General features: G+C 39.2%; 1 protein-coding gene across 2 annotated transcripts in view; it reads left to right on the top strand.

Annotated features, from left to right (window-relative positions):
* The window catches only part of COL24A1 (collagen type XXIV alpha 1 chain), a 416,052-nt gene that overhangs the window by 9,441 nt on the left and 385,782 nt on the right, over positions 1-20,829 (top strand). For both annotated transcript variants that reach the window (XM_053693893.1, XM_053693894.1), the window contains exon 2: positions 9,653-9,717. In XM_053693893.1, coding sequence (XP_053549868.1) covers positions 9,653-9,717 — 65 coding nt within the window. The remainder of the gene's footprint in view (positions 1-9,652; positions 9,718-20,829) is intronic.

Here is a 20,829-nt window from a genome sequence, read left to right as displayed (position 1 = left end):
ATAAATATAAAACTAACTTTATTTACTACCCTTTTTACCTGATTAAAGATATATGGGCATTATTGTATCAGAATTGTGTGATCTATTAATGGGATATTAAAACAAAACAATGCATAGATTCAAAATGATTTATATTATTAGACCAAAGGGTTTCATTTTTTTTGTAGTTAGTAGTACTTACTTTGCTAAATAATTGTTTATTTTGAGTTTTTCTATATATGAATGTTTCTTTTTCTATTGATACATTGAACTATTAAAGGGACAGTATACACCAATTTTCATATAACTGCATTTATTAGACACTACTGTAAAGAAGAATATGCACAAATACTGATAATAAATCCAGTATAAAACCTTGTAAAAACTTTAGCACTGTTTACGGGGTTAGGCTGGGACACCTAGTGAAATGGGCTGAGAAAGCAGGAATAGACCCCCCTCTCCTGCATATGAAAAGACAGATTACAGAAACAAGAGAAGCAGGAATCTGTATACTTCAGTCTACATCTGATACTTTGGGGCTTGGTCAGGAGTCTGAAAATAACCACAATGTAATGGAAAAATAAGCAAAACTATACATTGTTACAAAACACTCCCAGGTGGGCTGTATAAATGTATCATCTAAGGGTAAAGGGTTAACTGCGCAAAAAAGAAAGACCTATTAAGCCTGTGGTGATTAAGAGGAAACTCCCAACCTCTATTGATAAAGTGAGATAAAGAGAATAATATGGATTCTAAGAAGAAACCATAGAATTAAAAAAACACAGGCGCTAAACAGCTTAAAATAGAAAAATTGTATATAATAACTTATGAGCATATTACGCTAAATGCATGTGCAAAAAATGACACCTGGTGCAAATTGGATCAACCAAGAAAGTGCTAGCGACAATAGGATATAAAATATATAAATTTAATTACATATGTGAAACAAATAAAATAAAGTATATTTTGCAAACAAAATAGCGCTGATCAGGCGCAATATTGAAGTGTAGTATACAAATAGCGACAATGTGATAAAATGTACAATACAAATGTAACAGTTTGAAGAGTGTGATTGATTCCCAAATATGATTCGCTGTGATGGTTCTTAAATTAACCCAGATTTTGAAAGAGGATTTTGAAGGAGGATTTTGATCTTCAATGAGAGCTGGAATGAGATGAGGAAGACCAATAAAACGACAGAAAAGGCAACAATATAAGGTTTTCACTTTTACTTACACCGGAGATCGGTGGTTGAATCCTATATGTTCCTCTCAGTAGCGTGAAACTCCAAACCGCAGGATGCAGAAAGAATCAACCCAGCAAAGAAGAATGCAAACACCTTTACACAGGTAACTGGGACACTGCACCTACGGAGGCCGGAGAGGGACAAAAACAGAACAGAGCAGAGCAACGCGTTTCAACCCGTACACAGGGTCTTTTTCAAGCTCCCAACAATAGGTAAGTATGCTATATATAGCCGATACAATTGAACTATTGGTTAATTTGCTTCAGTGGGCGTATATATTCGGAAATCTTTTACCAACCATCTTATTCATATATCACAGTTAACTCAATGCTGTAACGTATATTTAAAAAACAACCTCATGTATATGTATGCACCTTTTTTCTATAAAAATGCACAATTCTGGTTATATCCAATCCGCATCAGGGGCTCATATAAAAAAGCGCATCATGCTCAATGTAAAAATTTCTTTTGCCAGAAGCTGGATACTGCATTGAGAAATCGCCAGAACAGGCACAAAGTAAAATAATAAGATATATATACAGAAAATATATAAAAAATATACACAAAAAAATATAAAAATATGTGGAATATATAAAAATAGACACATAATATAATTTCATTGAATTTAAAAATGTATAATAGAAAATATATAAAAAAATAAAAAATAAAAATATACAAAATATATAAAAAATATATAAAAAAATATACATTTTTAAAATTCAATGAAATTATATTATGTGTCTATTTTTATATATTCCACATATTTTTTATATTTTTTTGTGTATATTTTTTATATATTTTTTATATTTTCTGTATATATATCTTATTATTTTACTTTGTGCCTGTTCTGGTGATTTCTCAATGCAGTATCCAGCTTCTGGCAAAAGAAATTTTTACATTGAGCATGATGCGCTTTTTTATATGAGCCCCTGATGCGGATTGGATATAACCAGAATTGTGCATTTTTATAGAAAAAAGGTGCATACATATACATGAGGTTGTTTTTTAAATATACGTTACAGCATTGAGTTAACTGTGATATATGAATAAGATGGTTGGTAAAAGATTTCCGAATATATACGCCCACTGAAGCAAATTAACCAATAGTTCAATTGTATCGGCTATATATAGCATACTTACCTATTGTTGGGAGCTTGAAAAAGACCCTGTGTACGGGTTGAAACGCGTTGCTCTGCTCTGTTCTGTTTTTGTCCCTCTCCGGCCTCCGTAGGTGCAGTGTCCCAGTTACCTGTGTAAAGGTGTTTGCATTCTTCTTTGCTGGGTTGATTCTTTCTGCATCCTGCGGTTTGGAGTTTCACACCACTGAGAGGAACATATAGGATTCAACCACCGATCTCCGGTGTAAGTAAAAGTGAAAACCTTATATTGTTGCCTTTTCTGTCATTTTATTGGTCTTCTTCATCTCGTTCCAGCTCTCATTGAAGATCAAAATCCTCCTTCAAAATCCTCTTTCAAAATCTGGGTTAATTCAAGAACCATCACAGCGAATCATATTTGGGAATCAATCACACTCTTCAAACTGTTACATTTGTATTGTACATTTTATCACATTGTCGCTATTTGTATACTACACTTCAATATTGCGCCTGATCAGTGCTATTTTGTTTGTAAAATATACTTTATTTTATTTGTTTCACATATGTAATTAAATTTATATATTTTATATCCTATTGTCGCTAGCACTTTCTTGGTTGATCCAATTTGCACCAGGTGTCATTTTTTGCACATGCATAAATGTATCATCTACAAAACATTTATGCAAAGAAAAATCTAGTGTATAATGTCCCTTTAAAGTGTATTTACTGGACCTCCAAGCCAAAAAACAAATCTGTGCGGTCCCCCCTGGACTTCCGCAATCTAGATATGCAGAACATATTTAACGTTATAAATATTTGCTTTACACTGCAGGCTGCTAATCTTTAGCTTTCTAGACTGTATTATGTTAGCTAAGAAATTTGCCAGCAATTGTATTTACAACATAGTCTTTCTTGGCCAAAGCAATAAAGAAATATCAGTCCAACACCAACATCTATAAAATATTTTCTCACTTGGCTTTATACACGCACCTTTTGTAATCTGGTTTTACTGTAGTATTAACAGTCTGGAAGAGCAGACCAGAGTGAATGGCAGTAGTCTCCTCAATTAATATTTGTCATATAATAAAGGGACAAGTGAAAAACAAAAATGCTCTGTTACTCAAGTGTACCTAAGTGTTTAACCTCTGTCAGCTCAAGAGCAGCAGATCACTACTGGAAGTACCTGGAGCCAGTGACAAGAGGTATATGTGTGTAACCACCAATCACAAACTAGCTCCCAGTAATTTATTGCTGCTACTGAATTCCTTACTGTTCCTGAGCCTACCAATGTATACTTTTCAAAAAAGGATACCAAGAGAATACAGTAAATTTGATCATGAAAGCATATTAAAATGGTATGCTCTGTCTGAACCAAGTTTAATTTTGATTTAATATAGCAGAAATCATCAGTATAAAAACATATGGAAATAAGGGGCATTCGATTGGGTGGTTCAAAGCATAATTTTAGCCGTTAAGAGCACATTTTAGCCTAGCTATCCTGTGATTATGGCAGTAAAATTGAAACAACTTCTGCAAATGACGTCTTGTGCCCTTTAATTATTCGCAAGTAGAAACATATTATAGAGACATGGACCATCAGCACTATATGATAGAGATGTGCAGCCAAGAAATGTTTGTTTTGGACTAAATTTTTGTTCATAATATTCAGGGAAATTAAATTCTCTGAATATTTGGTGACTGCACTATTTAGTTTTAGTTAAACATTTACATTGAATTTGTTAAAGCAAATATAAATGTTTCAAAGCTACAGGTGAAAATGTCACCTGTAGCTACAATACTTACCCGAATGCGCTCTAGTGCGCTAACCTGATCCTCGTCTTGCCAGCAAACGTAACGCTCTTGGTTCCCAGTTCCTGTACTAACCTTACTGCAGGTCCTGGGAGGCGAGCGCAATAAGCCTGTTAGTGCAGCCAGAACTCTGGCAACAAGAGGAGTGGGTTAGTGCACTCTCTAGAGCTTGTCAATATTAAACACTTAAAAAAATGAAAGGAAACAAATTAATACTGATGATTTTCGTCAATATTTTTTTAGCTTTCTTTAATTTTATTTGTGCTTTCATTCAGATATTCGTTTAGTTAAAACGAAAATCTGATTTTTGTCACAAATGTGAAAGTCTACTATATGGATCATTTAAAATGTGTTTGAAAGATTCCAAATGTAGCATCTGAGATGGTTGTGCGCCACCTTTAATGGGATTGGCTTATGTAAAATACTGGTCCTTAATGGAAAGATAAATTAAACACTTCTGTGAAACTTATAAAGAATGGAACGTTCATTTTATAAACTTTCTAGCAAGAATAGAAAAAAGAAACACTTGTAATTTCTAAAATGTGCTTTTTAAATATGTAAAACATCTTTTATCATTGGAAATGTAAATAATTTACTGATTAGGAAGTAAATTTGTTATGCTTAGTGAGTGGTATTATCACAATATTTCAACTTGGGAATTAATTGCTGTAAATATCTGAGTGCTGTATGTATATATGCCGTTATACCCACCATCCTAAAATATTACATATTCCAAATATATCTGTAACAGATGTTTTTTTTTCTTGTTGCATTTTCTTTCTTTTTTTAAAATAAACATCTGTTTTACCAGCTGCTTGCAAATTACAACAATGCACTTCACAACAGTTCATAAAAATTACAGTTTGTATTTTGTGTTTGGAAAAGCAATAAAATAAAATATTTTCTTTTGCAATCAACAATTTCTAAGTTATAATCATCTAGTTATCAATATTTTGGTTCACAATAAAATGGCATTGATTTTGGAACACTTTATTTTTAAGTGATATATATATATATATATATGTATATATATTATATATATGTGTATGTATGTATGTATATATATATATACCTGTATATATATTCAAATATATGTGTGTATATTTATATATATATATATCTGTTCAACAAAGAATATCTAAGCAACTTGATAATAGAAGTCAATTTTATTCTCTATCTGAATCATGAAAGAAACATTTGGGTTTTATTTTCTTTTTAGATGTGTAGCTGCTATTTTTTTTAATTTACATTGTAGAAAAATGTTGAGCTCAGCACTGCATTTATACTCTCTACTTGCAATTAACTCTACAAATATTGTTGCAATGACCAGTACAGTTAGTTTTAATAAACCATAAATCCTTACACCTGGGTCTGACAGATATTCTCAGCCTGACAAACAAGGACATTAGAATTTAACCATTTACTCTTTATTGTAGATTTCTCTATATACCTCTATTCAACGCCACTTACTTGGGTGATAAAAATATTTTCCTGGCATCTCAAATTCCTGGATGTCTCCTAAGTTTGAGACATTTTACAGTATTGCCTTCCAGATTATCTGTGATCACCCATATCTTGGTAACCTGACTCACAGGTACTTAGAACTAGTTAGAGCTGACAGTGTGTCGTGACCCAGTGACTAGTAATTACTGATAACTTAATGATTCTATTACATTTCCCATTATGATATATCAGCAGATGTGTCACCCCTATTATGCAAGATTAACAATTACTTAAAGGGACATTAAACACTAAGGGATAGATTACAACCAGAGACCTCTAGTTTATTTTCAAAAAGTGCCCCAAATGCCCTTAAAATAGAGGGCAATGTAGTTTTTAATTAAACAAAAAATTGACTTTTTTAAATGAAAAACAAATGCACTAGGCAGTTTTGGGGCTTTAAAGCTGGTGGGAATGGGGTGTTAGAAAAAAAATAGCACTGAAAAGTGCCTTTACATTGCGGTCTATGGGAACTGTGTATTTCCATAGACCGCAATGTACATGTATATGATTATATACATACAGTATATATGTATGTGTTAATATGTGTGTGTGTGTGTGTATATATATATATATATATGCATGCATTTACATATATATTTGATTGCTTCCATCGCTGCGCAAGTTACCCTGGTCGCTGGCGCTAAAGTTCTGATGCCATCTCTGCTGGCATCAGAACGAGGTTACCATAGGAGCCTCGTTCTGAAGCGATATATAGTGCTCCTTTTGTATTCTGGCCCTAAATAAATGCTAGATAGAATGATGCATTTAAATAAAAGATTAGTCTGAGAATAACGTAGATTTAAAAAAAAAAAATTCATTAGCTGTTTAAAGGGACAGTCTACACCAGAATTGTTATTGTTTTAAAAGATAGATAATCCCTTTATTACCCATTCCCCAGTTTTGCATAACCAACACAGTTATAATAATATACTTTTAACCTCTGTAATTATCTTGTATCTAAGCCTCTGCAAACGGCCCCTTTTTTCAGTTCTTTTGACAGACTTGCAGTCTAGCCAATCAGTACCTGCTCTAAGGTCTAAGAAATTAGCATATGACCCTCCTAGGTTAAGCTTTCAACTAAGAATACCAAGAGAACAAAGCAAAATTGGTGATAAAAGTAAATTGGAAAATTGTTTAAAATTACATGCTCTATCTGAATCATGAAAGTTTATTTTGGCTTAGACTGTCCCTTTAAGTATTGACAAAATAACTGTAAAGTTTTAGTTTCTTTAAAACAATAGGAGCTGCCATGTTGTAACTTAGGTTACCTTCTCTGCTGTGGCCAATTAGGAACAGTTATAAATAGGTCACTAGAGTGTGCAGCCAATGACTGTGCGGGATATAACAGTGTTCTGTATTTCCATTTCTAACAGGAAGTGAAACGCTCACAATTTCAGAATGCAATTACAGGAAAAGAATACAAAACAAATAATGAAAGTATAATGCAGTTTTTTATATATATATATATACAATTTATGATTTTTTATTACCATCTCAAAGTGTTTAATGTCCCTTTAAATGTACTTCAGCATATCCCTTATGTATTCATCTTCTGGACAAATGTTCCACATCAACCTGCAGAAGAATTCAGACAAACACATCTCTTGCTGCACATGTTCATAACCAGTTGATAATAGTGAAGCAGAGGTTTTCCGTCTATTGGCAGAGCAAGTTTTGGAATGTCAAATATCTGGAATGAGATTCAGTAATGGGAGCAATATAGAGCCTCAGCTCAGTCATTTTTTTGCCAGATTATGAGAATACAAAAATTTCTGTCTTGGTTTAAACTATAATGATTCATTTTCTATTTATTTAATATTATCAAGTTTGCTTTGCTCTCTTAGTATCCTATGTTGAAAAGCATACCTAGGTATACTTAGGACAGTAACACTCTACTGAGAGCTAGCTGGTGGTTGGTGACTACACACATATTCCTCATTGGCTCATCAAATGTGTTCAGTTTGCTCCCAGTTGTGTATTTCTGTTCTGGGGCTGCCTTTAACTATGTATGTATTCCTTGTACAATAATAAAATGCTCTAACACAGATTATTTTCATTTTGTGCGTCTTTGTCCATTAAAGGGATCACATACTCGAATACTTATTGACTTTGTACAATAGTGACACTATAAGAGTAATGGATCACTCTGTCTCCCTGTTTACCCAATTACATAGCACCCATACCCTCAGCACTGACACATATTTTACTTATCCAGTGACTCATCCCCCACAGCCCCTGCTTCCTATAAAACACGCAGTCACTGGTCTATAGTCCCAGCCGCAGACATACTGTGCACGTTACTGTAGCGCAGCTGGCTCGCCTTTCAGTTTAACACCTCAGGTAACACATTCATTTAGTCAGTGTCCCTTTTTTATGCCTCGCTGGTAATTTTCATGAGCTGCATTTTTTTCCTAATACCTTTGAGGTTTTGCATCATCGCTGACTTTACACAGAGGCACCGTGGGACAAGCACAGACAGTGGTTATTTTACTACTAGGTGTATACGGAAGGATGTTTATTCCGTAAAGATTATAAAGAGACACTAAGATCACAATTAAACATGATTCACACAAAGCATGCCATAAAAAAAAAAAAAACTTTCCAATTAATTTACTTCTGTTTTCATATTGTGCGCAGTATTTTATTTGCACACTTTCTGAGGCACCAGATCCTTGTGAGCTAACATTGTATACATATATGAGTCTCTGATTGACTGATGGCTGTCACATGATAAAGAGAGCCAACAAATGTGAATGGAATTTGAAATTTGTCAGAAAATGTCATTTATATTTGGAGGCATAATCTGTAGCATTCATGTGAGTGACTGACCTTACATATAAACACTCAGGAGTATTAAAGGGGTTGTTTTATTAAAGGGACATTATATACTAGATTTTTCTTTGCATAAATGTTTTGTAGATGATCCATTTATATAGCCCATACAGTTTTTTTGTTTTTTTTTAAATGTATAGTTTTGCTTATTTTTAAATAACATTTCCCTGATTTTCAGACTCCTAAACAAGCGGATATACTGATATATACCTTCTCCAGCTTGCTCCTGTTTGTCTTTTTAAAGGGACAGTTAACACCAGAATTTGTGTTGTTTTAAAAGATAGATAGTCCCTTAGTTACCAATTCCCCAGTTTTGCATAACCAACACAGTTATTATACATGTTTCACCTCTGTAATTACTTTGTATCTAAGCCTCAGCAGACTGCCCCCTTATTTCAGTTCTTTTGACAGACTTGCAATTTAGCCAATTAGAGCTGTCTCCATGGTAAATTCACGTGCATGAGCTTAATGTTATCTATATGAAACACGTGAACTAATGCCCTCTAGTGGTGAAAAACTATCAAAATGCATTTAGATTAGAGGCGGCCTTCAAGGTCTAAGAAATTAGCAAATTAACTTCCTAGGTTTAACTTTAAACTAAGAATACCAAGAGAGCAAAGCAAAATTGGTTATAAAAGTAAATTGGAAAGTTGTTTAAAATGACATGCCCTATTTGAAACATGACAGTTTTTTTTGGACTTGACTGTCCCTTTAAATGCAGAGGAAGGGGAAGGGGGGTGTCTGCTCTTTCCCACTTGCTCTTGGTGTTCCAGCTACATTTTTAACAGAGCTAAACTGGGAGCTTCTAAGTAAGTTTTTAAACAGTTTTATACTGTTTTTTTTATATCAGTATCTGTGCATCTTATTCTTTATAGTAGTGTCGATTACATGCAGTTATATGAAAATGAGTGTATACTGTACCTTTAAGAAGAAACATGTTTGTGCTGTAACTACATACTAGCTGTGTTAGTACTACTGACACAAATGGGTTAAAGAGAGGCATGAGGTGTGATTGGTCGGTGACTGTAAGTGGCACAGATGTAAATATGTACCTACCCATTAGTAGAAAAGATAATCTGTTGTATGTATTGTTTAGTTATTTATCTTTTTACACTAATTACCTGAACCTGCTTAAAGGTTCATACAGAATTGATTCTTATTAATATTCTAATATTTTCTGTTTCAGGATAAAACTTCTCTTTTTCATTGCAATATGCACAACATTCGGTGTTGGAGAGAAAGAAACACAAGGTGAGACCATGGGTACTGGTGTTTGATGGTTTTATCCAACAGTTCGATTTATATATCTATGTCTGTCTTTCTGTCTGTCTGTCTATCGATCTATCTATTATCTATCTATCTATCTATCTATCTATCTATCTGTCTATCAGTCTGTCTGTTTGTCTGTATATCTATCTATCTAGGGGACAGGGGACTTTAAAAATGTATGGGACAAGCATAAGGCTATCCTACAAACTAGATAAGTTTATACTGTTAGGTAATATCGGGCAGACTTGATGGGCCTATGGCTCTTATCTGCCATCAATATCTATGTTTCTATCTATCAGTCAGTCTGTCTGTCTGTCTGTCTGTCAGTCAGTCAATCTATCTATCTATCTATCTATCTGTCTGTCTGTCTGTCTGTCTATCAGTCTGTCTGTCTATCTATATATCTATCAATCAGTCTGTCTGTCTGTCTATCTATCTCTCTATCGATCTATCTATCTATCTGTCTATCTCTCTATCAATCTATCTATTATCTATCTATCTGTCTGTCTAGCAGTCTGTCTGTCTATCTATCTATCTATCTATCTATCTATCTATCTATCTATCAACCAGTCTGTCTGTTTGTCTATCTAATTCAGATTGAGCATGCAATTTAAAAAACAAACAAAAAAAACAACAATTCATTGTATGACCAAATTTACCTCTTTCTTTATCTCCTTCATATATATTTAGTTTCTTTTAATCGGAGTATACTACGGTAGTTTCAGGAGTGTGCACGTGTATATTTGTTTATATATTAACCTTGTAACAAACATTGTTGCAAACACAGCTGCCTTATAGTGTTCAAGACAAGTGAACACTCCTGAGCATACCTCAGTATTCACTAATGGACAGTGGCTAAGTGTCAACAAGGGAAAAGAGATACATTAGATAAAAGATCTAAATTGGAACGTGTATTTGTACACTCTTTCTGAATATTAAAAGTTTAATTTTGTCTTCACTGTCCCTTTAATTGCTGGTATATACTATGCATGCATAAAAATTAATTAAATGTCCCTTTAACTTTCAGTCTAAAAAACTAATTTGAATATTCCATTATTTTTGTTAATTGGTTTATTGTGTTATATAATTTCAGCAAAATGTCATATTTCTACCATGACAAATAAAGACAACAATAAAAACATGACCTTTTGAAACGTTACTCACATCTTCCACTTTTGACATTTTGTACATTTGTGAGTGAAGTTTTGTGCAGGAAAAAAAGAGCGTGATTGTCACATTATTGGGAGTGGGAGCTGCTGGGGGCTGGGGAACAGCGCTATATCCCCATATCATTGGGCTATTACTGTGCAGATGGTGTTTAATAATACAAAGAAAAAACCAGCTATAATTCATCAGTATTATTTTACCTGACATCTTTATTTTTTTTATTCTTAAACATATTTACAAATTATACTACAGATTTTATTGTTTAAATTATTGTTTAAAGATATAAAACCCAAACATTTATTTGACAAATCAGATAGAGCATGCAATTTTAAACAACTTCCAACGTATTGCTACTATCTAATTTGCTTTGTTCTCTTTATATCCTTTGTTCAAAATCATATCTAGGTATGCTCAGAAGCAGCAATGCACTACTGGGTGCTAGCTGCTGATTAGTAGCTGCACATATATGCCTCTTGTCATTGTCTCACCAAATGTATTCAGCTGGCTCCCAGTAGTACATTTCTGCTGCTTCTTCAACAAAAGATACCAAGAGAATGAAGCAAATTTGATAATAGAAGTAAATTGGAAAGTTGTTTCAAATTGCTTATTCCATCCTAAATATGAAAGAACATGTTTTGTCTTGTGTCCCTTTAAGAGCTTGATTTTCTAAAGGTCTCTGGCTTGTGAGATTCTCTAGGAAGTCTCGCTAGTACTATGACGTCTCTGGCTTGTGAGATTCTCTAGGAAGTCTCGCTAGTACTATGAGGTCTCTGGCTTGTGAGATTCTCTAGGAAGTCTCGCTAGTACTATGAGGTTCTCTTGCTTGTGAGATTCTCTAGGAAGTCTTGCTAGTACTATGATGTCTCTGGCTTGTGAGATTCTCTAGGAAGTCTCGCTAGTACTATGATGTCTCTGGCTTGTGAGATTCTCTAGGAAGTCTCGCTAGTACTATGACGTCTCTGGCTTGTGAGATTCTCTAGGAAGTCTCGCTAGTACTATGATGTCTCTGGCTTGTGAGATTCTCTAGGAAGTCTCGCTAGTACTATGACGTCTCTGGCTTGTGAGGTTCTCTAGGAAGTCTCGCTAGTACTATGACGTCTCTGGCTTGTGAGATTCTCTAGGAAGTCTCGCTAGTACTATGAGGTTCTCTTGCTTGTGAGATTCTCTAGGAAGTCTCGCTAGTACTATGACGTCTCTGGCTTGTGAGATTCTCTAGGAAGTCTCGCTAGTACTATGATGTCTCTAGCTTGTGAGATTCTCTAGGAAGTGTCGCTAGTACTATGAGGTCTCTGGCTTGTGAGATTCTCTAGGAAGTCTCACTAGTACTATGACGTCTCTGGCTTGTGAGATTCTCTAGGAAGTCTCGCTAGTACTATGACATCTCTGGCTTGTGAGATTCTCTAGGAAGTCTCGCTAGTACTATGACGTCTCTGGCTTGTGAGGTTCTCTAGGAAGTCTCGCTAGTACAATGATGTCCCTGGCTTGTGAGATTCTCTAGGAAGTCTCGCTAGTACTATGACGTCTCTGGCTTGTGAGATTCTCTAGGAAGTCTCGCTAGTACTATGACGTCTCTGGCTTGTGAGATTCTCTAGGAAGTCTCGCTAGTACTATGACGTCCCTGGCTTGTGAGATTCTCTTGGAAGTCTCGCTAGTACTATGACGTCTCTGGCTTGTGAGATTCTCTAGGAAGTCTTGCTAGTACTATGACGTCTCTGGCTTGTGAGATTCTCTAGGAAGTCTCGCTAGTACTATGACGTCTCTGGCTTGTGAGATTCTCTAGGAAGTCTCGCTAGTACTATGACATCCCTGGCTTGTGAGATTCTCTAGGAAGTCTCGCTAGTACTATGACGTCTCTGGCTTGTGAGATTCTCTAGGAAGTCTCGCTAGTACTATTACATCCCTGGCTTGTGAGATTCTCTAGGAAGTCTCGCTAGTACTATGACATCCCTGGCTTGTGAGATTCTCTAGGAAGTCTTGCTAGTACTATGACGTCTCTGGCTTGTGAGATTCTCTAGGAAGTGTCGCTAGTACTATGAGGTCTCTGGCTTGTGAGATCCTCTAGGAAGTCTCGCTAGTATTATGATGTCCCTGGCTTGTGAGATTCTCTAGGAAGTCTCGCTAGTACTATGACGTCTCTGGCTTGTGAGATTGTCTAGGAAGTCTCGCTAGTACTATGACGTCTCTGGCTTGTGAGATTCTCTAGGAAGTCTCGCTAGTATTATGATGTCCCTGGCTTGTGAGATTCTCTAGGAAGTCTCGCTAGTACTATAACGTCTCTGGCTTGTGAGATTCTCTAGGAAGTGTCGCTAGTACTATGATGTCTCTGGCTTGTGAGATTCTCTAGGAAGTGTCGCTAGTACTATGATGTCTCTGGCTTGTGAGATTCTCTTGGAAGTGTCGCTAGTACTATGATGTCTCTGGCTTGTGAGATTCTCTTGGAAGTGTCGCTAGTACTATGATGTCTCTGGCTTGTGAGATTCTCTAGGAAGTGTCGCTAGTACTATGAGGTCTCTGGCTTGTGAGATTCTCTAGGAAGTGTCGCTAGTACTATGAGGTCTCTGGCTTGTGAGATTCTCTAGGAAGTGTCGCTAGTACTATGATGTCTCTGGCTTGTGAGATTCTCTAGGAAGTGTCGCTAGTACTATGAGGTCTCTGGCTTGTGAGATTCTCTAGGAAGTGTCGCTAGTACTATGACGTCTCTGGCTTGTGAGATTCTCTAGGAAGTGTCGCTAGTACTATGACGTCTCTGGCTTGTGAGATTCTCTACGAAGTGTCGCTAGTACTATGACGTCTCTGGCTTGTGAGATTCTCTAGGAAGTGTCGCTAGTACTATGAGGTCTCTGGCTTGTGAGATTCTCTAGGAAGTCTCGCTAGTACTATGACGTCTCTGGCTTGTGAGATTCTCTAGGAAGTCTCGCTAGTACTATGAGGTCTCTGGCTTGTGAGATTGTCTAGGAAGTCTCGCTAGTACTATGACGTCTCTGGCTTGTGAGATTCTCTAGGAAGTCTCGCTAGTACTATGACGTCCCTGGCTTGTGAGATTCTCTAGGAAGTCTCGCTAGTACTATTACGTCCCTGGCCTGTGAGATTCTCTATGAAGTCTCGCTAGTACTATGATGTCCCTGGCTTGTGAGATTCTCTAGGAAGTCTCGCTAGTACTATGACGTCCCTGGCTTGTGAGATTCTCTAGAAAGTGTCGCTAGTACTATGACGTCTCTGGCTTGTGAGATTCTCTAGGAAGTGTCGCTAGTACTATGACGTCTCTGGCTTGTGAGATTCTCTACGAAGTGTCGCTAGTACTATGATGTCTCTGGCTTGTGAGATTCTCTAGGAAGTGTCGCTAGCACTATGAGGTCTCTGGCTTGTGAGATTCTCTAGGAAGTGTTGCTAGTACTATGACGTCTCTGGCTTGTGAGATTCTCTAGGAAGTCTTGCTAGTACTATGACATCTCTGGCTTGTGAGATTCTCTAGGAAGTCTCGCTAGTACTATGACGTCTCTGGCTTGTGAGATTCTCTAGGAAGTGTTGCTAGTACTATGACGTCTCTGGCTTGTGAGATTGTCTAGGAAGTCTCGCTAGTACTATGACGTCTCTGGCTTGTGAGGTTCTCTAGGAAGTCTCGCTAGTACTATGACGTCCCTGGCTTGTGAGGTTCTCTAGGAAGTCTCGCTAGTACTATGACGTCCCTGGCTTGTGAGATTCTCTAGGAAGTGTCGCTAGTACTATGATGTCCCTGGCTTGTGAGATTCTCTAGGAAGACTCGCTAGTACTATGATGTCCCTGGCTTGTGAGATTCTCTAGGAAGTCTCGCTAGTACTATGACGTCTCTGGCTTGTGAGATTCTCTAGGAAGTCTCGCTAGTACTATGAGGTCTCTGGCTTGTGAGATTCTCTAGGAAGTGTCGCTAGTACTATGATGTCCCTGGCTTGTGAGATTCTCTAGGCAGTCTCGCTAGTACTATGACGTCTCTGGCTTGTGAGATTCTCTAGGAAGTCTCGCTAGTACTATGACATCCCTGGCTTGTGAGATTCTCTAGGAAGTGTCGCTAGTACTATGACGTCTCTGGCTTGTGAGATTCTCTAGGAAGTGTCGCTAGTACTATGACGTCTCTGGCTTGTGACATTGTCTTGGAAGTCTCGCTAGTATTATGATGTCCCTGGCTTGTGAGATTCTCTAGGAAGTCTCGCTAGTACTATGACGTCTCTGGCTTGTGAGATTCTCTAGGAAGTCTCGCTAGTACTATGACGTCTCTGGCTTGTGAGATTCTCTAGGAAGTCTCGCTAGTACTATGACGTCCCTGGCCTGTGAGATTCTCTATGAAGTCTCGCTAGTACTATGATGTCCCTGGCTTGTGAGATTCTCTAGGAAGTCTCGCTAGTACTATGATGTCCCTGGCTTGTGAGATTCTCTAGGAAGTCTCGCTAGTACTATGACGTCCCTGGCTTGTGAGATTCTCTAGGAAGTGTCGCTAGTACTATGATGTCCCTGGCTTGTGAGATTCTCTAGGAAGTCTCGCTAGTACTATGACGTCTCTGGCTTGTGAGATTCTCTAGGAAGTCTCGCTAGTACTATGATGTCCCTGGCTTGTGAGATTCTCTAGGAAGTCTCGCTAGTACTATGACGTCTCTGGCTTGTGAGATTCTCTAGGAAGTCTCGCTAGTACTATGAGGTCTCTGGCTTGTGAGATTGTCTAGGAAGTCTCGCTAGTACTATGACGTCTCTGGCTTGTTAGATTCTCTAGGAAGTCTCACTAGTACTATGAGGTCTCTGGCTTGTGAGGTTCTCTAGGAAGTCTCGCTAGTACTATGACGTCCCTGGCTTGTGAGATTCTCTAGGAAGTCTCGTTAGTACTATGACGTCTCTGGCTTGTGAGATTCTCTAGGAAGTCTCGCTAGTACAATGACGTCTCTGGCTTGTGAGATTCTCTAGGAAGTCTCGCTAGTACTATGACGTCCCTGGCTTGTGAGATTCTCTAGGAAGTGTCGCTAGTACTATGACATCTCTGGCTTGTGAGATTCTCTAGGAAGTGTCGCTAGTACTATGACGTCTCTGGCTTGTGAGATTCTCTTGGAAGTCTCGCTAGTACTATGATGTCCCTGGCTTGTGAGATTCTCTAGGAAGTCTCGCTAGTACTATGACGTCTCTGGCTTGTGAGATTCTCTAGGAAGTCTCGCTAGTACTATGACGTCCCTGGCTTGTGAGATTCTCTAGGAAGTCTCGCTAGTACTATTACGTCCCTGGCCTGTGAGATTCTCTATGAAGTCTCGCTAGTACTATAATGTCCCTGGCTTGTGAGATTCTCTAGGAAGTCTCGCTAGTACTATGACGTCCCTGGCTTGTGAGATTCTCTAGGAAGTGTCGCTAGTACTATGATGTCCCTGGCTTGTGAGATTCTCTAGGAAGTCTCGCTAGTACTATGACGTCTCTGGCTTGTGAGATTCTCTAGGCAGTGTCGCTAGTACTATGATGTCCCTGGCTTGTGAGATTCTCTAGGAAGTCTCGCTAGTACTATGACGTCTCTGGCTTGTGAGATTCTCTAGGAAGTCTCGCTAGTACTATGAGGTCTCTGGCTTGTGAGATTGTCTAGGAAGTCTCGCTAGTACTATGACGTCTCTGGCTTGTGAGGTTCTCTAGGAAGTCTCGCTAGTACTATGACGTCCCTGGCTTGTGAGATTCTCTAGGAAGTCTCGCTAGTACTATGACGTCTCTGGCTTGTGAGATTCTCTAGGAAGTCTCGCTAGTACTATGACGTCTCTGGCTTGTGAGATTCTCTAGGAAGTCTCGCTAGTACTATGAGGTCTCTGGCTTGTGAGATTCTCTAGGAAGTCTCGCTAGTACTATGACGTCCCTGGCTTGTGAGATTCTCTAGGAAGTCTCGCTAGTACTATGACATCCCTGGCTTGTGAGATTCTCTAGGAAGTCTCGCTAGTACTATGACGTCTCTGGCTTGTGAGATTCTCTAGGAAGTCTCGCTAGTACTATGACGTCTCTGGCTTGTGAGATTCTCTAGGAAGTCTCGCTAGTACTATGACGTCTCTGGCTTGTGAGATTCTCTAGGAAGTCTCGCTAGTACTATGAGGTCTCTGGCTTGTGAGATTCTCTAGGAAGTGTCGCTAGTACTATGACGTCTCTGGCTTGTGAGATTCTCTAGGAAGTCTCGCTAGTACTATGATGTCTCTGGCTTGTGAGATTCTCTAGGAAGTGTCGCTAGTACTATGACGTCTCTGGCTTGTGAGATTCTCTAGGAAGTCTCGCTAGTACTATGACGTCTCTGGCTTGTGAGATTCTCTAGGAAGTGTCGCTAGTACTATGACGTCTCTGGCTTGTGAGATTCTCTAGGAAGTCTCGCTAGTACTATGACGTCTCTGGCTTGTGAGATTCTCTAGGAAGTCTCGCTAGTACTATGAGGTCTCTGGCTTGTGAGATTCTCTAGGAAGTCTCGCTAGTACTATGACGTCTCTGGCTTGTGAGATTCTCTAGGAAGTCTTGCTAGTACTATGACGTCTCTGGCTTGTGAGATTCTCTAGGAAGTCTCGCTAGTACTATGATGTCTCTGGCTTGTGAGATTCTCTAGGAAGTGTCGCTAGTACTATGAGGTCTCTGGCTTGTGAGATTCTCTAGGAAGTGTCGCTAGTACTATGACGTCTCTGGCTTGTGAGATTCTCTAGGAAGTCTCGCTAGTACTATGACGTCTCTGGCTTGTGAAATTCTCTAGGAAGTCTCGCTAGTACTATGAGGTCTCTGGCTTGTGAGATTCTCTAGGAAGTCTCGCTAGTACTATGAGGTCTCTGGCTTGTGAGGTTCTCTAGGAAGTCTCGCTAGTACTATGAGGTCTCTGGCTTGTGAGATTCTCTAGGAAGTCTCGATAGTACTATGAGGTCTCTGGCTTGTGAGATTCTCTAGGAAGTCTCGCTAGTACTATGAGGTCTCTGGCTTGTGAGATTCTCTAGGAAGTCTCGCTAGTACTATGAGGTCTCTGGCTTGTGAGATTTTCTAGGAAGTCTTGCTAGTACTATGACGTCTCTGGCTTGTGAGATTCTCTAGGAAGTCTCGCTAGTACTATGAGGTCTCTGGCTTGTGAGATTCTCTAGGAAGTCCCGCTAGTACTATGACGTCTCTGGCTTGTGAGATTCTCTAGGAAGACTCGCTAGTACTATGACGTCTCTGGCTTCTGAGATTCTCTAGGAAGTCTCGCTAGTACTATGACGTCTCTGGCTTGTGAGATTCTCTAGGAAGTCTCGCTAGTACTATTACATCCCTGGCTTGTGAGATTCTCTAGGAAGTCTCGCTAGTACTATGACATCTCTGGCTTGTGAGATTCTCTAGGAAGTCTCGCTAGTACTATAATGTCTCTAGCTTGTGAGATTCTCTAGGAAGTCTCGCTAGTACTATGACATCTCTGGCTTGTGAGATTCTCTAGGAAGTCTCGCTAGTACTATGACATCTCTGGCTTGTGAGATTCTCTAGGAAGTGTCGCTAGTACTATGAGGTCTCTGGCTTGTGAGGTTCTCTAGTAAGTCTCGCTAGTACTATGACGTCTCTGGCTTGTGAGATTCTCTAGGAAGTCTCGCTAGTACTATGACATCTCTGGCTTGTGAGATTCTCTAGGAAGTCTCGCTAGTACTATGACATCTCTGGCTTGTGAGATTCTCTAGGAAGTCTTGCTAGTACTATGACATCTCTGGCTTGTGAGATTCTCTAGGAAGTCTCGCTAGTACTATGAGGTCTCTGGCTTGTTAGGTTCTCTAGGAAGTCTCGCTAGTACTATGACATCTCTGGCTTGTGAGGTTCTCTAGGAAGTGTCGCTATTACTATGAGGTCTCTGGCTTGTGAGATTCTCTAGGAAGTCTCGCTAGTACTATGACGTCTCTGGCTTGTGAGATTCTCTAGGAAGTCTCGCTAGTACTATGACGTCTCTGGCTTGTGAGATTCTCTAGGAAGTCTCGCTAGTACTATGATGTCTCTGGCTTGTGAGATTCTCTAGGAAGTCTTGCTAGTACTATGACGTCTCTGGCTTGTGAGATTCTCTAGGAAGTCTCGCTAGTACTATAACGTCTCTGGCTTGTGAGATTCTCTAGGAAGTCTCGCTAGTACTATGACGTCTCTGGCTTGTGAGATTCTCTAGGAAGTCTCGTTAGTGCTATGACGTCTCTGGCTTGTGAGATTCTCTAGGAAGTCTCGCTAGTACTATGACATCTCTGGCTTGTGAGATTCTCTAGGAAGTCTCGCTAGTACTATGACGTCTCTGGCTTGTGAGATTCTCTAGGAAGTCTCGCTAGTACTATGACGTCCCTGGCTTGTGAGATTCTCTAGGAAGTCTCGCTAGTACTATGACGTCTCTGGCTTGTGAGATTCTCTAGGAAGTCTCGCTAGTACTATGATGTCTCTGGCTTGTGAGATTCTCTAAGAAGTGTCGCTAGTACTATGAGGTCTCTGGCTTGTGAGATTCTCTAGGAAGTCTCGCTAGTACTATGAGGTCTCTGGCTTGTGAGATTCTCTAGGAAGTCTCGCTAGTACTATGAGGTCTCTGGCTTGTGAGGTTCTCTAGGAAGTCTCGCTAGTACTATGAGGTCTCTGGCTTGTGAGATTCTCTAGGAAGTCTCGCTAGTACTATGAGGTCTCTGGCTTGTGAGGTTCTCTAGGAAGTCTCGCTAGTACTATCTATGAGGTCTCTGGCTTGTGAGATTCTCTAGGAAGTCTCGCTAGTACTATGAGGTCTCTGGCTTGTGAGATTCTCTAGGAAGTCTCGCTAGTACTATGAGGTCTCTGGCTTGTGAGATTTTCTAGGAAGTCTCGCTAGTACTATGAGGTCTCTGGCTTGTGAGATTTTCTAGGAAGTCTTGCTAGTACTATGACGTCTCTGGCTTGTGAGATTCTCTAGGAAGTCTCGCTAGTACTATGAGGTCTCTGGCTTGTGAGATTCTCTAGGAAGTCCCGCTAGTACTATGACGTCTCTGGCTTGTGAAATTCTCTAGGAAGACTCGCTAGTACTATGACGTCTCTGGCTTGTGAGATTCTCTAGGAAGTCTCGCTAGTACTATGACGTCTCTGGCTTGTGAGATTCTCTAGGAAGTCTCGCTAGTACTATGACGTCACTGGCTTGTGAGATTCTCTAGGAAGTCTCGCTAGTACTATGACATCTCTGGCTTGTGAGATTCTCTAGGAAGTCTCGCTAGTACTATAATGTCTCTAGCTTGTGAGATTCTCTAGGAAGTCTCGCTAGTACTATGACATCTCTGGCTTGTGAGATTCTCTAGGAAGTCTTGCTAGTACTATGACATCTCTGGCTTGTGAGATTCTCTAGGAAGTCTCGCTAGTACTATGACGTCTCTGGCTTGTGAGGTTCTCTACTAAGTCTCGCTAGTACTATGACGTCTCTGGCTTGTGAGATTCTCTAGGAAGTCTCGCTAGTACTATGACATCTCTGGCTTGTGAGATTCTCTAGGAAGTCTCGCTAGTACTATGACATCTCTGGCTTGTGAGATTCTCTAGGAAGTCTCGCTAGTACTATGAGGTCTCTGGCTTGTTAGGTTCTCTAGGAAGTCTCGCTAGTACTATGACATCTCTGGCTTGTGAGATTCTCTAGGAAGTGTCGCTAGTACTATGAGGTCTCTGGCTTGTGAGATTCTCTAGGAAGTCTCGCTAGTACTATGACGTCTCTGGCTTGTGAGATTCTCTAGGAAGTCTCGCTAGTACTATGACGTCTCTGGCTTGTGAGATTCTCTAGGAAGTCTCGCTAGTACTATGATGTCTCTGGCTTGTGAGATTCTCTAGGAAGTCTCGCTAGTACTATGACGTCTCTGGCTTGTGAGATTCTCTAGGAAGTCTCGCTAGTACTATAACGTCTCTGGCTTGTGAGATTCTCTAGGAAGTCTCGCTAGTACTATGACGTCTCTGGCTTGTGAGGTTCTCTAGGAAGTCTCGCTA

Source organism: Bombina bombina, chromosome 10 (genome assembly GCF_027579735.1).
Source record: "Bombina bombina isolate aBomBom1 chromosome 10, aBomBom1.pri, whole genome shotgun sequence".
Lineage (NCBI taxonomy): Eukaryota > Metazoa > Chordata > Amphibia > Anura > Bombinatoridae > Bombina > Bombina bombina.
The sequence above is the reverse complement of the archived record's forward strand: the minus strand, read 5'-3'. Positions and strand labels throughout refer to the sequence as shown.